Consider the following 16,885-nt stretch of genomic DNA (forward strand, 5'->3'; position numbering starts at 1 on the left):
TCTTACCTTAAAAGATAAATATAGACTCAAGGTGAAAGGATGGTCATCCATATTTCAGGCAAATGGTAATCAGAAAATAGCAGGTGTTGCAATTCTATTTGCAGACACAATAGGCGTTAAAACAACAAAAGTGAGGAAGGATAAGAATGGTCACTTCATCCTTGTTAAGGGTAATACCAAATATGATGAGATTTCAATTATTAATATTTATGCACCCAACCAGAATACACCTCAATTTATAAGAGAAACTCTAACAGACATGAGCAACTTGATTTCCTCCAGCTCCATAATAGTTGGAGATTTCAACACTCCTTTGGCAGTGTTGGATAGATTGTCCAATAAGAAGCTGAGCAAAGAAATTTTAGATTTAAACCTAACCATCCAACATTTGGATTTAGCAGACATCTACAGAACATTTTATCCCAACAAAACTGAATACACATACTTCTCATCAGCCCACGGAACATACTGCAAATTCGATCACATCTTAGGTCACAAGCCTAACCTCAGTAAATTTAAGGGAATAGAAATTATTCCTTGCATCTTCTCAGACCACCATGGATAAAAGTTGAACTCAGTAACAACAGGAATCTCCATACTAATACAAAAACATGGAAGTTAAATAACCTTATGCTGAATGATAGCTGGGTCAGAGATGAGATTAAGAAGGAAATTACCAAATTTTTGGAACAAAATGACAATGAAGACATGAATTATCAGAACTTCTGATATACTGCAAAGGCAGTCCTAAGTGGGAAGTTTATAGCACTGCAAGCCTTCCTCAAGAGAACGGAAAGAGAGGAAGTTAACTACTTAATGGGACATCTCAAGCAACCGGAAAAGGAAGAACATTCCAACCCCAAACCCAGCAGAAGAAAAGAAATAACCAAAATTAGAGCAGAATTAAATGAAATGGAAAACAAAAGAATTATACAACAGATAAATAAATCAAAAAGTTGGTTTTTTGAAAAGATCAATAAAATAGATAAACCTTTGGCTAACCTAACCAGGAAAAAAAGAGTAAAATCTCTTATCTCATCAATCAGAAAAAACAAAGACAAAATAATAACAGACTATTCAGAAATTCAAAAAATTCTTAATGAATATTACAACAAAATTTATTCTCAGAAATGTGAAAATCTGAAGGAAATTGACCAATACTTGGAAGCACATCACCTTCTAAGACTTAGCCAGAATCAAGTGGAAATGTTGAACAGGCCAATATCAAGTTCTGAAATAGCATCAACCATACAAAATCTCCCTAAAAAGAAAAGCCCGGGACCAGACGGCTTCATGTCAGAATGCTACTAAACCTTTAAAGAGGAACTAGTACCTATATTACTCAACCTGTTTCAAAATGTAGAAAAAGAAGGAAGACTACCCAACACGTTCTATGAAGCAAACATCACCCTGATCCTCAAACTAGGAAAAGAACCAACAAGAAAAGAAAATGATAGACCAATATCACTAATGAATATAGATGCAAAAATATTCAACAAGATTCTAACAAACAGAATCCAGTAACACATCAAACAAATTATACATCATGACCAAGTGGGTTTTATCCCAGGGTCTCAAGGCTGGTTTAATATATGTAAATCTATAAGTATAATTCAGCACATAACAAATTAAAAAACAATGAACATATGATTCTCTCAATTGATGCAGAAAAAGCTTTTGATAATATCCAGCATCCCTTCATGATCAGAAATCACTTAAGAAAATTGGTATAGAAGGGACATTTCTTAAACTGATAGAGGCCATCTACAGCAAACCCACAGCCAATATCATATTGAATGGAGTTAAATTGAAATCATTTCCACTCAGATCAGGAACCAGACAAGGCTTCCCATTGTCTCCACTGCTCTTTAACATTGTAATGGAAGTTTTAGACATCACAATTAGGGAAGAAAAGGTGATCAAGGATATCCATATAGGGTCAGAAGAGATCAAACTTTCACTCTTCTCAGATGATATGATTGTATACCTGGAAAACACCAGGTATTCTTCTACAAAAATCTTAGAAGTGATCAAGGAATTCAGCAGCATCTCAGGTTACAAAATCAACATTCATAAATCGGTAGCCTTTATATATACCAACAATAGTCAAGCTGAGAAAACAGTTAAGGATTCTATTCCATTCACAGTAGTGCCAAAGAAGATGAATTATTTGGGTGTTTATCTAACAAAGGACGTGAAAGATCTTTATAAAGATAATTGTGAAACTCTAAGAAAAGAAATAGCTGAAAATGTTAACAAATGGAAAAACATACCATGCTCATGGCTGGGAAGAATCAACATTATTAAAATGTCCATACTACGCAAAGCAATATACAATTTTAATGCAATCCCTATTAAAGATCCACTGTCATACCTTAAAGATCTTGAAAAAATAATACTTCATTTTATATGAAATCAGAAAAAACCTCAAATAGCCAAGACATTACTCAGAAATAAAAACAAAGCAGGAGGAATCATGCTACCAGACTTCAGACTATACTATAAATCGATAGTGATCAAAACAGCATGGTATTTGCACAAAAACAGAGAAGTAGATGTCTGGAACAGAATAGAGAACCCAAGAGATGAATCCAGCTACTTACCGTTATTTGATCTTTAACAAGCCAATTAAAAACATTCAGTGGGGAAAAGATTCCCTATTTAATTAATGGTGCTGGGTGAACTGGCTGGCAACCTATAGAAGACTGAAACTGGACCCACACCTTTCACCATTAACTAAGATAGACTCTCACTGGATTAAAGATTTAAACTTGAGACATGAAACTATAAAAATACTAGAAGAGAGTGCAGTGAAAACCCTTGAAGAAATCGGTTGGACGAGTATTTTATGAGGAGGTCCCCCCAGGCAATTGAAGCAGCTTCAAAAATACACTGCTGGTACCTGATCAAACTAAAAAGCTTCTGCACAGCCAAGAACACAGTAAGTAAAGCAAGCAAACAGTCATTTGAATGGGAGAAGATATTTGCAGGTTATGTTTCCGTCAAAGGTTTAATAATCAGAATCCACTGAGAACTGAAACGTATAAGCAAGAAAAGAACAACTGATCCCATTGCAGGCTGGGCAAGGGACTTGAAGAGAAACTTCTCTGAAAAGACAGGCACACGCCTACAGACATATGAAAAAATGCTCATCATCTTTAATCATCAGAGAAAGGCAAATCAAAACTACTTTGAGATATCATCTAGTTTCAGTAAGATTAGCGTAAATCATAAAATCCCAAGACCAGAGATGTTGGCATGGATATGGAGAAAAGGGAACATTTCTATTGCTGGTGGGAATGCAAATTAATACATTCCTTTTGGAAAGATGTTTGGAGAACACTTAGAGATCTAAAAATAGATATGCCATTCATTCCTATAATCCCTCTACTAAGTATACACCCAGAAGACCAAAAATCACATTATTACAAAGATATTTGTACCAGAATGTTTATTGTAGCCCAATTCATAATTGCTAAGTCATGGAAAAAGCCCAGGTGCCCTTCGATCCACGAATGGATTAATAAATTGTGGTATATATACACCATGGAGTATTATGCAGCCTTAAACAAAGATGGAGACTTTACCTCTTTCATGTTTACATGGATGGAGCTGGAACATAGTCTTCTTAGTAAAGTATCTCAGGAATGGAAGAACAAGTATCCAATGTACTTAGTCCTGTTATGAAACTAATTTATGGCTTTCACATGAAAGCTATATCCCAGTTATAACCTAATAATAGGAGGAAGGAGGAGCAGGATGGCGGGGAGGGTCATTGGTGGGATTACACCTGTGGTGCATCTTACCAGGGTACATGTGAAACTTAGTAAATGTAGAATATAAATGTCTTAACACAATAACTAAGAAAATGCCCAGAAGGCTATGTTAACCAGTGTGATGAAAATGTGTCAAACTGTCTATAAAACCAGTGTGTAGTGCCCCATGATCACATTAATGTACACAGCTATGATTTAATAATAATAATAATAAAAAGACATTTATACTCCACTCTTTTTTTTTTTTTTCCAGTTTTGGCTATGGCCAGGCTTATACCCACGACCCCTGGTATATGGGGCCAGCACCCCATTCCTTGAGCTACAGGTGCTTCCACTATACTCTACTCTTCATAGCTTTGGTTATTTTTCTAGGTACATATATCCAGAAGAATAATGTTAAGTATATCTACTCTATCTACAAAAAAAAAAAAAAAAATTTTTCTTTTTTTATATTTAAATAGGAATTGTGCTGTATTTGTATATCAGTTTGGGGAAAATTGACATCTTTAGTTTTTTGGGGTTTTTTTTAGACAAATTCTAACTGTGTTGCCTTCTGGGTAGAGTGAGGTGGCATCATAGTTCACAGCAACCTTGAGCTGTTAGGCTCAAGCAGTCCTCCTGCCTCAGCCTCCCAAGTAGCTAGGACTAAAGGTGCCCACCACAATGTCTGGCTATTTTTTTTTATTTTTAGTGGAGATAGGGTCTCTCTCTTGCTCAGGTTGGTCTCAAACTCCTGAGCTCAGGCTATCCACATGCCTTCGCCTACCAGGGTGCTAGGATTACAGGTGTGAGCTCCTGCGCCCGGCACATCTTTAGTCTTTCAATTCATGAACAAGATATAGTCTTTTCAATTATTAGATGTTCCTTGATTTTTTTTTATCAGCATTTTATGATTTTCATCATGCGTGACCTGGATGTGTTTTGTTAATTCCCATTTAACTATTTTATTCATTTTATTTTTAGCTGTTGTAAATGGTATTGTATTTTTTTGTACTTGTCTATATGTTCATTGTTACTATGGAAAAATATTTTAAGTTTGATGGGCACATGTTCATTACTCATATAAAAATAATAAAAATACAATTATTTTTGTATTAAAAAAGAAAGAAATAGCATCTGAAAAAACACTACAAAAAATTAAGCATTACAGCTTTTACAAATAGTTTAAGATGACATTGTCCATAAATTTATATGAATAAATATGAACATTCAGATGTAATGAAAAAATTTCTAGAAAAATACACTCAATTCTAGGAGACATAAATAATCAACTAGTCCTGTGACCATTTAAAATATGAATCTAGTAGTTATGAAAAACTTTGTTCTAAGAAAAGTTCATGTCAAAATAGCTTCACTCACAAAATGTCCATATTTATCGATAAACAAATAATTCTAATATATACCAAATAATTATTAAGTACAGAAAAAATAGTACTAATAAATCCATTTTATGACTTTTTTGTTATACGTGTATTGTTAGCAAAACTCAAAAATTCTGTAAGAAAGGGCAATTCATGGCTAGCTTTATTCATGAATAAAGATTTGAAAAATCCAGGCAAGATATTCACAAATTCACTCCAGTAATAAATAAAAAGACAAATTTAGTTCACAATAACAAGTTTGGTTTCATGAGAAAAGCAAGACATATAATTTAGCCAAATAATAAATTAAAGGAGGAAACGTATTGTTTATTTCAGTAGATGTAAGTAGTCCAACAGAAAACTTCTGGAAAAATAACCATTTCTTTAGGTTAAAAAAAAAATAAAACAGATGCTCAGCAAACCACACACAAGAGAGACATAATGAAGTGTATCTGTGTCACATTAGTAAAGATGATAAAGTGTGTTTACAGTAGAGAGATGACATGTAGACAAATAGAAAAATGGGGAGACAAAATCTTAAGTTGAGCATTTAATTTGCTTTTGTATGAGTCATAAAGACCAAAAATAGCCATTATTATCCACAATTAAATATTATATTGGAGTTTCTAGCAAGTACAAAGAGTAAAAAGAACTAAAATTAAAAGTGCTGGTGTGGAAAGAAAACATTTTTCAAAACATTGTCATTATTTGCATATATTAGGAGGTCTACATTGAAAATATAAAATAATCTAATAATCTATAGGTAAATGCTTTGAATTAGTAAAAGGTTTTAGAAAGTTTTGTAATTTTGATTCAATATGAAAACTTAACATTTCTTGCAAAATCTTTTCTTTTGTCTTGACTTTGGACAGGTTCATCACAAGTGTGTCTTGGAGAAGCTCTATTAGAGTTGAGGCAACCTGGGGTTCAATATCCCTCTGAAAGGAGTGTATCAGAATCTTTGGTGATATTTGGGAGATTTTCATTTATAATGAATATTTATAATATTCTCTGGAATGGCTTCCATTTCTCTGGGGCATTCTTTCTTTTCTGGGATGCCTATAACTGGTATGTTTGAATGCTTCATAAAGTCCCATAATTCTGTCGGTGAATGTTCTGCCTTCTCTCTCTTCTTTTCTGCCTAAGTATCTGAGTTATCTCAAGAGCTTTGTCCTTTACCTCTGAGATTCTTTCTTCTGCATGGTCTAAACTGTTGTTGATACTTTCTATTGCATCTTTAAGTTCCCTAATTGACTGCTTCAGTTCCTTCAGCTCTGGTATATCCCTTCTATAGTTTTCATATCATTCATCTCTTATTTGATTCTGTTTTTGGATTTCATTTTGGTGATTTTCCACTTTATCAGCAGTTTCCTTTATTGTTTCTATCATTTCCTTCATTGTTTTTATCATCTGTGTTCTAAATTCCCTTTATGTCATTTCTAACATTTCTTTATAGGTGGAATCTTCTGCAGTAGCTACCTCTCAGACCCTTGGGGGTGGTGGTGGTGGTGGTGGCTCTGGACTGGTTTTCCATGTTTCCAGCATTTTTCTGCTGATTCTTCCTCAAGAGTATTTTCTTTTACCTGTTTCCTTGCCCTAATTTTCCTTTCACTTTCACTTGTTCTTTAATTTACTGTGCCACTGGCTTAAGGTTTTGATGAGTTCTTTTGATACAGGACTAGAAGGATGAGAAGATTTAAGAGCAAGAAGGAACAAAAGATTTTTAAAAAGAAAGAAAGAAAAAAGAGAAAGGAGAGGGGGTGAGTAAAAGGGAATATTGACAGAAAGAAGAGAGGCACAGAAAGAGGGAGACAGGAGCAATATAGGTGTACAGTAAGGTACTTTGACCCAACCTTAAAAAAAAAACCAAAAAACAACCTCTGGGGGTGCTGGGTTTGGTGGTTCTCTTCAGGTCAGCAGCTCATTGCCAGCATGTCTAGACACAGTACCCCACCTCTACCAAGTAGAAAGGCAAGACAAAAATACTATAAATCAAACCAAATGGAACAAACAAAAAACCTTACAGGACAAAATTGGGGAGAAAACAAAATAAGAGGGGCAGAAACACTAGTAAAAATGAAGTTCTAATTGTTAAAGAAGGCAACAATGGAAAATTATATTTAACTAGAAAAATGAAGAAAGGAAAAAATGAAAGAAAAAAGAAAAATCTAGAAGGAAGATGTTGAAATAAAAAAAAAAAAGAAAGAAAGAAAAGGAAAAAAAGCCAAAACCAAAACAAAGCAATATGTTCTTGATGAATATTGTCTGGGTAACAGGTGATCTTCTAGGGTATAAGATGTTAATCACAATGCTGATACAGCTGTACGAGTTGGAGACTGGAGGCCTCTGAAATCCCACAGGGTTAAGAGTCTAAATCTTTCCTTAGCCCACTTAACTCTATGCCCCTGAGGGCCAAGGCTATAATCTGCCAAACACTGAAATCTCTGCATCTCAGTTCCTGCCTTTGGGCTGCCCAGACACTGGATTACTAGCCCAATGTCTCCCAGCCTGACCCTGACCCTGAGGGCAGAGCCCGCAGTGGGAGTTCTCCCATGGTGGGTGTGCAGGCAGCCCACAGCCAAACAATATTAGCTCCGTTCTGGCTCAGTGGCTCAATCTGGGGCCCTAGACAATGCTTAAAGTCATCCTCACTTTCACCCAAGTTCTCCCAATGTAGCTCAACCAAGTGCCCAAGTCCAAAAAACCAAAACAGCCAAAACAGCTCACAGGTAAGGCCTTTCCTACTTATAATCTCGCTGTTGCTGTAGTTACAGCTGCGAGTGGCCTCCGACTGAACGAACACATGCTACCACTTGCCAGTTCTTCACTGCTTTTGTCCACCTTGTGGGGTCCAGAAGTCTTTTGCTGTCTCCCTGAGTCCCCAAAGGGATGTTTCTGGGCAGATCCCACCAGATAGAGATTCCTGGAGTCTTCTCTCCCCAATCTCACCACGTCCAGTTGCAAGGAAGCTGTTACTCAGCTGGCACCTTGCTCCTCCCCTCCCCAAAACTTAACATTTCTTTATAACAGCTATCAATAATGTGAATTTTATAATAAAGATATGTACAAAAAAACACATTAATTTTCTAAGATCAAACACTAATAAAATTCTGAGAATGAAATTACAAACCCTTTCCTAGAGTAAAGAAATAAATAGCAAAAAATTATAATGACATACCATAGAATGGACTAGTTGATATTAAAAACTGTCAATTATCACCTAATTCATCAATATGCTCAATGTGCTTCCAAAATTTCAATTTCTGGTGTGTTTGTATGAAATATAAAGCTAATTCTAAAATTTTAAGGAAGTATCAAAAGTAACTCTCCCTTGAACTTTACCAGATATCAATTAATTGTTGCAAGGAGATATATATATGGAAGCTATCATGGTATTAACACAGAGGTTTTTACTGCCAGGATAGAATTGAGAAACCAGAAAGAGAATGCACAACTATTGAAACTTAATCTGTAACAGTAAACATTTCAGATCAACAGAGGGAAAGACAAACTTTCTAATAATGTCACTGAGGACTGGTTATATAAATGGACAAAAACTAAATAAATACTGGGCCCTCACCTCATATCACACAAAAATTCAGACCAGATTGATTAAAAACCTAAATGTAAAAAGTAAAATTGTCAAGATTTTAAAAGACAATATAGAACACCAATATGACCTATCCTTAAAAAACTAATTTTTGCATTTGACTTCATCAAAATTAAGAAGTATTCATTAAGCCATACACAAGGTATCCATAAAGTTTATGTGCAATTTACTATGTTAAACTAATTTAAATTGCACACAAATCTTATCTTTATCTCCACCCTCTATAAAGAGATTTTTTAAAAAACTAGCCTACGGATGTGTGATAAGACATTTTCACACAGGCATCCACCAAACATCAACATCCAAAGTCAATCAGTGCACTGTGTGTGTGTTTTCAATAAACAAGAGGAAAAATAATTAAAAATTGGAAATACAAATGAAGAGGAATTTTACTAGATAGGAAGAAAGATGTCTCATAAAAAACAGTTGACCTGTATTAAAAACTAGTGAAATGAAGTTTAAGAGACCGTGAGAGATTATTGCATACCACCAAATTCAGGGAAAAGACAGTATCAAGCATTAACAAGGATACAGAGCACTGTTATCCACTGAAGTGAAAATTGGTATATCAACTTTGGAAACAGTTTGTCATGACAAAATAAATTAGACATGTACACTCCCTAGGCACACAAATCCACTATTAATATGGACCCTAAGAAAGCACTGGCTCTATCCCTGAGCTGTACACAAGATACTTACGGCACCACTGCACATAACAACTAACCCTGGGGACTTCCCACATGTCCACAAAGAGAATTGTTATAGAAAAGTAAACAGTAGTAAACACGACCCAACTAGCATTGCGAACACTGATGTGGATGGATCTTAAAAATCATTTTGAGTGAAAGGAGAAAGCCAGGGGATTTTAGGTAAAGTTCAAACCCAGGCAAAATGTGACGGCATTTGTTTAAGGCAAAATACAAGGTGGCAAAAACTACAGGAAGTGTAAGAGTGTAAACACAAAATTCAAGTCTTTGTAGAAGTGCAGTAGCATAGCTGATGGTTTCTTTTGGCTAAAATATGGAATACAAAGATGTATATTTTGTTTTGACTCTGTGGGTGTGTATGCATGTGTGTACATGTGTGCACATGTTGACATGTACATGTACACGTGTATGTGTGCATGTATGTGCACTGTGTATGTATGTGTGTGCATGTATGTGCATGTGTATCTGTGTGCATGTGTGTGAATGTGTGCATATGTGTGTGTATATGTGTGCATGTGTATGTGTGCATCTACGCACTGTGTGCATGTATGTGCATGTGTATGTGTGTGCACTGTGTGCGTGTGTGTGCACTGTGGGCATTTTCCATGTGTGTGCACTGTGTGCATGTGTGTGTGCACGCATGTGTGCAGATGTTGATATGTATGTGTGCACATGTATGTGTACATGTATGTACACTATTTGCATACATGTGTGCATGTGTTGCATGTGTGTGTGTCTACACATGTGTACATGCACACGTTCAGGTTTTAACATACTTTCATTTAAGGTACTTCACAATATCAAAATAGTAAATTCTAGTCTCTTATATTTATTATGTATTTTCCAGCAAATCAGGTAGAATCACACACTTATTTAAAAAATTTTTAATTGCACAAAGAATTTGAACTTAAAACTTGTTACATTAACAATTTCTTTAGTAGATTAATTTTCCCTTGCTCTAAGTGAGAATGAAAATATAAAAAGGCATGTTTTCCAGGAGACAGAAATAGTTTTATGAAATACAGATACATGTGAGATGCTGGATTTTTGTATTTGTAACACATTGATGTCAGCAAAGGATAGACACACCAATTCATGGGAAAGTAAGTAGACAGATTGGTAATTGTCACAGTTATCATCAGTTGAATTTATGATAAGTCCAAATAGTTGTCCAATTACTTTAGTTCTACAGGGTGTCCATAAAGTTCACGAGCAATTTAAAATTTAAAAATATTTTAATTTGCACACAAACTTTATGGACAGCCTGTATTATCTTCAAGTCTTAGAGAAATTCTACAAAGGAGAATATTAGAAATGTCAAACTGATTTTCCAGTTACAAAGCTCATGTGCTGAAAAGCTTGGACTGAAACCCGGTGTATCGCTTTGCTTTGTGTCTTTGACCTTACAGGGTATTATCCTGATATTATTATTCAGGGCCACACAGTGGGACATAATAGAGCATGATAAGATCTGATTCTGAGTTTAGCACGGGAAAGTATTAGCTGTTTGACCTTGGGTAAAAGTTAATAAATTCTTAGGGACTGCCTTTTTAAAAAATTAATGACAACAGTGCCCCCCGTGAGAGCTGTTCTGAAATTCAAATACCCATGTAAAGGGTCTAGTGCAAAACATCCAGTCAGTACATTTTTAATTTCTTAAAACTGTCAACTTTTTTCCAGCTTTCATTGGAAAGATTGTTGGAGACCCGACAAACATCAGCTGATCCAGTGACTAGAAGGAAGAGATACCAGGATAACAGAAGTGAGAATACTGTAAGGAGCTCACTCCTGGGACCATTCGTGGGGTTGTGGCCACGGAGGAAACATGATAATCCCTGGAGAAAGTTGATTCTCTCAAAATGGGGATCATTTTTTGGGTCCAGCTGCTTTAATGATGTTGAGGGGAGGGGAACTCTATGTGGACAAAGGGAATGGAAGAAGAGAATGAAACAAGTCTATAATTAGGTCAGCTGTGTCTGACACAGACCTCAAAACATCTACCAGCCTGGGACAACTTACTATTTAAAAGTCTCACTCCTATCATCCTGTGGTTCAGAGGAAGGCTGGCCAGGAGGACCTGACACCTCGGCGAGGCACAGTTCTGTGGCTGATGTGACCTAGAATGCTGCTCAGATGTGTTTAGCAAACATTTTTATTTCCATGACATCCTCACCATGAAAAAGGCAGAGCTCCTTTGGCCAAATAAGCAATATGGGCTTCCCATCACTCTTCATTCACTTTCACTGGATTTCCACATCTCTATCGGAATCCTTATTTCCAACAACCTAACCTTCCAGTCCATCTAGAAGGGCTTATTCTTTTCCTGTTATTTTGTCCTGAAACTGTAGCCTGGGACTAGAGTTGTGAACATGTACAGACCTACTGGTTTTCATCTAGCTGCTTATTTGTTTATGCAAGTCCTGCCAACCTCGGGTCCCCAACTGCTGTGATCCACTGACTTTCTGTACCCCTTGTTCCTCCTTGGTGCCAATGTCTAGAAATCATGGTAGAAATTAGGTAACTTCTCCTTGTCGGTTAGATACACTCCAGCCTTTAATGAGCAAATCTTGCTCAAAATATTAATACCTATCTACCAGGTCAAGTCTCATGGGTAAATCCCAAGACACCACTGGGAATTATTTCAAAAGCAGTGTGGAAATATAAAGTAGCATAGGTTTCTAGAATTTTAATGACCTCAATGGCAGCTGCCATTGGCAAGGCTATTCATTATATGTTTTCTCTCTGTGTCTGAAATTCGAAGTCATTCTGGTTTTGCCCAGTGTTGCGCTTTGCTATCCCCATGAGACATACTTCACTGTGTGCGGAAGAAACACTGATTAGAGATCTTTAAGGGACAAGTGAGACACTGAGGTAAGGCAAGCAGCACTGTGGCTTACACTGAACTCCGTACCTGAGCGCATAGCCTCTTTCTGAATGCTTTCATAGTCATGCCAGTCCTTTCTTCTCAAACCATCTGTCCATGAATAGAATTGCCCATCTCCCAGGCCCAGTTGAAAAGTCTGTGGAAAAGGAAAGCATTCAAGCATGAAAAGGAGGTATTTCCTTTTGCATGGTAGGTAAACACAGCCAGGCACATGATGGGCAATCAAAGAACATTTGTTGAATAAACAATTCCTCAGGTAGTGAAAAGAAAGCTATTGCTGGTGACCAGATGAATACATATTTCCTTCACCTTTGAAAGGGAAGTGTCTCTGCCACACAGCTCCTACCATTCTCTATTTTATTTTATCCACAGAAATTAATAGTTCAGGATGTGACCTCTAAGCATTAATGCCTAGCTGTTTTTGTTTGCCCAGAGTGTAAATATTGATAACGCTACCAATTCTGGCGTTGCCTTTAATTAACTTTGCAGGTGATTAGTACACTTTCATCCATTTTAATCAAGCATATTTGAATGGCTTCATAACACTATCAACCATTCATTGAATGCTCAGTATGTGCCAGGTGCTATGTTAAATACTCTGTGTATAGATGGTTTGTTTAATATTTGTAATAGTCTTGACTTATAAATCCCCATTTTTTGCCAAGTAAACTGAGTCTCCGAGAACCACAATTACTTGAATTAAATCACAGTTGACAAAGCCAGGATTTGAATCAGTTCTGTTAAGACCAAAATTGTGGACCGAGCAACCATCAAATACTGTATCCCATTTAGAGTTCTGCTGAATTATACTGCATATTTATTTTTGCCTTATGGTCAAAACAATAACCCCCTTATACACTATAGACACAACATATGCTTTATGCTTTTCCAAAACCCAATACGTTGTGATGTCAACTTGAAAATTATTTCTGCATACCTTGCTGAAGCTAATTCTTTTCTAAGGCATTTATTTCAGTAATAAGAGAAAAACAGTTTTGGATAAAATTTACCTTTACAATGTTAAAGATAATATAAAATAAATGTCATATACACATACTGTTTTTCTTTTCCTTTTTTTTTCTTTTTTGTTCTTTTGGGGAAGAAGTAATACAGCTATAGAATAAGGAAAAAATTCTAAGAAGTAGAAAGTTTAGGTAAAAGGTGAATAATTTTAGTGAGGTAATTTTATTCTAAGAGCCATTCCAAGGCACATTAAATGTCTTGTTTCTTAGTTTTAGACAAAGTAGCCATGATGGTTATGAAAAGTTATCTACCTCAGCCCATCTTTATAGCTTCTAAAGATTACTTGTTTTGAAAGGATAAAATTGGGGCATAAAATTAAAAAAAAAACACAGGGTAGTTAAAATCAGACAAAAAAAATTGCCAAATCAAATGACTGTCATCGACACATCTCACAGTAGTGGGTGAGCACAGGAGAAAAGAAAAGACGGAAAAGCATACAAATCTGAAAAAATAATGAGGATACAATTTAAGAGGAAGATAAAGAGAAAGGAAAATTATGAAAAAACAAACAGAAAACAACAAAGTAGAAAGAGAAGAAAATAAAAATTATTTTATGGGGGATACATAGTACACATTAAAAAATCAAGAATTTTTTCTAATTGATGTTGAATTCAGCTACGTATAGAAAGTTTTCAATAATCAAATCAATTTAAAATACACAATCCATGTTTTGTCTCACCACTCATTTACAGATGGTACTGAGCACTGATGAAATCTCCCACACTGAGTTAGACAGGTCCAGCCTACCAACACGACTTTCAGATGAAGACAGATAATTTCATAGCACATTTTCATGTAAAATAAATAAGTCTTGCGTAAACTCCATCAGGCAAGCTCTCTCTCTGGTTACCATCCATACTCTGTTTCTCTTATTTTGATAACTTGAAGGTAGAACATTCTTAGTTACTGGTAATACAAAGCAAATTGAACACAAAAGCCAATCTTCACTCTTTCCAGACATCACAGGAAAACGCCCATAAACAGTTAGTGGATGACAAAACCTTTTGGCCAGCTACTGAGACCTCCTGCCAAGGAAGCATATTTTCCTCACGTCACTGCATTTTCAAAACACTTAAGAATTGGAGACAACAAGTATTTCTGATGGTGTGAAAGGCAAAAAGAAAAGAGATTATCGACATTTTTTTATAAGGGGTGGTTAGACTCTTCTGAGTTGTCTCTCCAAGTCTAACAATGTGGCAATTTCTGAGGGCACCCTCCATGCCCCCCACCCACACGCAACTGAAGTTTGAATGGGAGAAGGGTCTTCTTGGGCCACTGAAACATGTGGATACAAGGATGCCCAGGTATAGTGGGAATCAGGCTTCCATGGTAGCTCACCAAACCTTGTCAACGAAGCTTTAGTCTCTCTCTAGACTCACAGAAAGATGCCAGTGAGAATGAGAATGAGAATAAAGAGATTCCTGTCTGGAAAGCGGATCATTAAGATCCACTACCTGGGATTCAGGTAGTGGCTCCCAGGTCTACACCCAGCCACCACAGAAACAATCCCCTCCTTAGCAAGTCTTTTCCGTGCATAGAACTTCATGTCAGTATTTTCACTAGTTCATTCGTGAGTATGAATAGTCTGGTGGGGCACAGTGCTTATGCCTGTAATCCCAGCACCCTAGGCAAGAGGATCCCTTGAGCTCAGGAGTTCAAGACCAACCTGAGCAAGAGTGAGACCCCCGTCTCTACTAAAAATAGAAAAACTAGCTGGGCATGGTAGTGGGTACCTGTAATCCCAGCTCCTCAGGGGGCTGAGGCAGGAGGATGGCTGAGCCCGAGACTTTGAGGTTGCTGTGAGCTGTGATGATGCCATGGCACTCTACCCAGGGGCAGAGTGAGACTCAGTCTCAAAGTGAAAACAAACCAACCAACCAACCAGGCAGCCAAGTCTTGCCGGGCATTTCAGAGGAATCTGAACATAAAAAAGAGATGACAAACTTGAAGGGAGCAAAGGCGATGTGAGGCACAGATGAACATTTAAGAAAATGTGAATTTAATTTCTTCAAAGAGCTTTAAGGAAAGTTTCTCCAAAGAAACAGAAATTTAAAAAGAGCAGGACAGGTAGAGGATAAAGAAGAGTTCTTGAAAAGTAGAAATGCGATCTCAGGAAAGCAACAACTAAGAGACGGCTTGGAAAAGGGATGTCAAAGGAACCCAAAGAAACAGAAAAACAGAAAATGAAAGACAGACAGAAAAAGGCAGACAAAGAGAGGTGGGGAAGTGGGAACAAGCCTCAGTCCTCACTGTGCCGGGGGGCTGGAAAAACATCCCTGTGAAAAGGAAGAGTTTAAACAAGCTAATATGCAAGCAAACATACTCCTTTTCTATATTTTAGGACACTATTGAAATGAGAGTTGCAGTTCTTCTAAAGATATTAGAATGAATTAATGACACATATTTAAAAAAAGCAAATAAAAAGTGCATCAATAGAAAAATTGCATTAAGGGGGGGTAATTATAGCATACTGTTTAATTCAGGTATGAATAATACAACCTAAATATTGGTTAACTAAATTTGGTGCTATGTCTATACCAGTGGTGGAGGGAAAGAGGGAATAAAATCATTAAACAGATATTTTATTGAAAAGGAAGACAGCAAATAAATTCAAAATCAGGAAAAAAATCAAAGAAAAAGAATAGCCATGTTATCTATAAATATGGAGTCATATATGACAATAAATGTAAGAGACTGACACAGGTGTCCCTGGATGTAAGAAATTGCAAGTAGGGAGAGCACGCCAGGGGACAGCTGGGCATTATTATGGGTGTCATAGTAATATTGCATCCTAAGAATTATTTGCAAGTATTTACATACAAATAAATTTCAAAGTTTCTCGAGCATTTTTAGCAGGTATTAGTGTCCCAGCAAGATGTGTTAGCATCATGAGCACATTTTATAGTAATGGGGGACTCTGGTTAAAGAAGATCAGATAAAATGCTTTCATAAAAGCCATTTGAGGATGTGCTTTAACAATTCTTCTCCTATCTGTGCCAATGCGACCTCTAGACCAGCAGAGTCAGCATCAGCCTGGGCACCTGGCAGAAACAACGCCCTAATCCCAGCCCAGCCCTATTAGATCAGAAACTGGAGACACAGAAATCTGTATATTATTAATAAGTTCTCCAGGTGACTCTGAGGCTTCTTAAGGGGTGAATCCCCTAATCTTTACGAATAGGAAAGTGACAAAATTATCGCATTAAAAAAAAAAAACAACTCATTAGCACAGCACATGCCACAGTCACCTAGAGGGCTGATGACCAATTCCAGACTAGGCGTGCCCACATCCTTTGGACCTGTCAGAAAGGTAAGTGCATAGAGCCAAATCAATCCTGGAGAATCTGTATAGAAACTCCATGGACCCAAAGCTTAATCATCCAGTAAACGGCATGTCAGGACGCCTACCTCCTTTCCCATGAGCAGTCTCAGGCCTGGACCAATTTGGTCCTCTCTGGGGTGATTTTGCATGTCTTCTGTTTGATGACAAGAGTACAGAGACATTATCTACGACCTTGTAAAGT

General features: G+C 36.7%; 1 protein-coding gene across 1 annotated transcript in view; it reads right to left on the reverse strand.

Moving 5' to 3' along the window:
- GALNTL6 (polypeptide N-acetylgalactosaminyltransferase like 6) overlaps window positions 1–16,885 on the reverse strand; it is a 776,087-nt gene that overhangs the window by 418,123 nt on the left and 341,079 nt on the right. Inside the window, exon 2 of the mRNA XM_053585533.1 lies at window positions 12,366–12,474. Coding sequence (XP_053441508.1) covers window positions 12,366–12,474 — 109 coding nt within the window. The remainder of the gene's footprint in view (window positions 1–12,365; window positions 12,475–16,885) is intronic.

Source organism: Nycticebus coucang, chromosome 1 (genome assembly GCF_027406575.1).
Source record: "Nycticebus coucang isolate mNycCou1 chromosome 1, mNycCou1.pri, whole genome shotgun sequence".
NCBI classification, from domain to species: domain Eukaryota; kingdom Metazoa; phylum Chordata; class Mammalia; order Primates; family Lorisidae; genus Nycticebus; species Nycticebus coucang.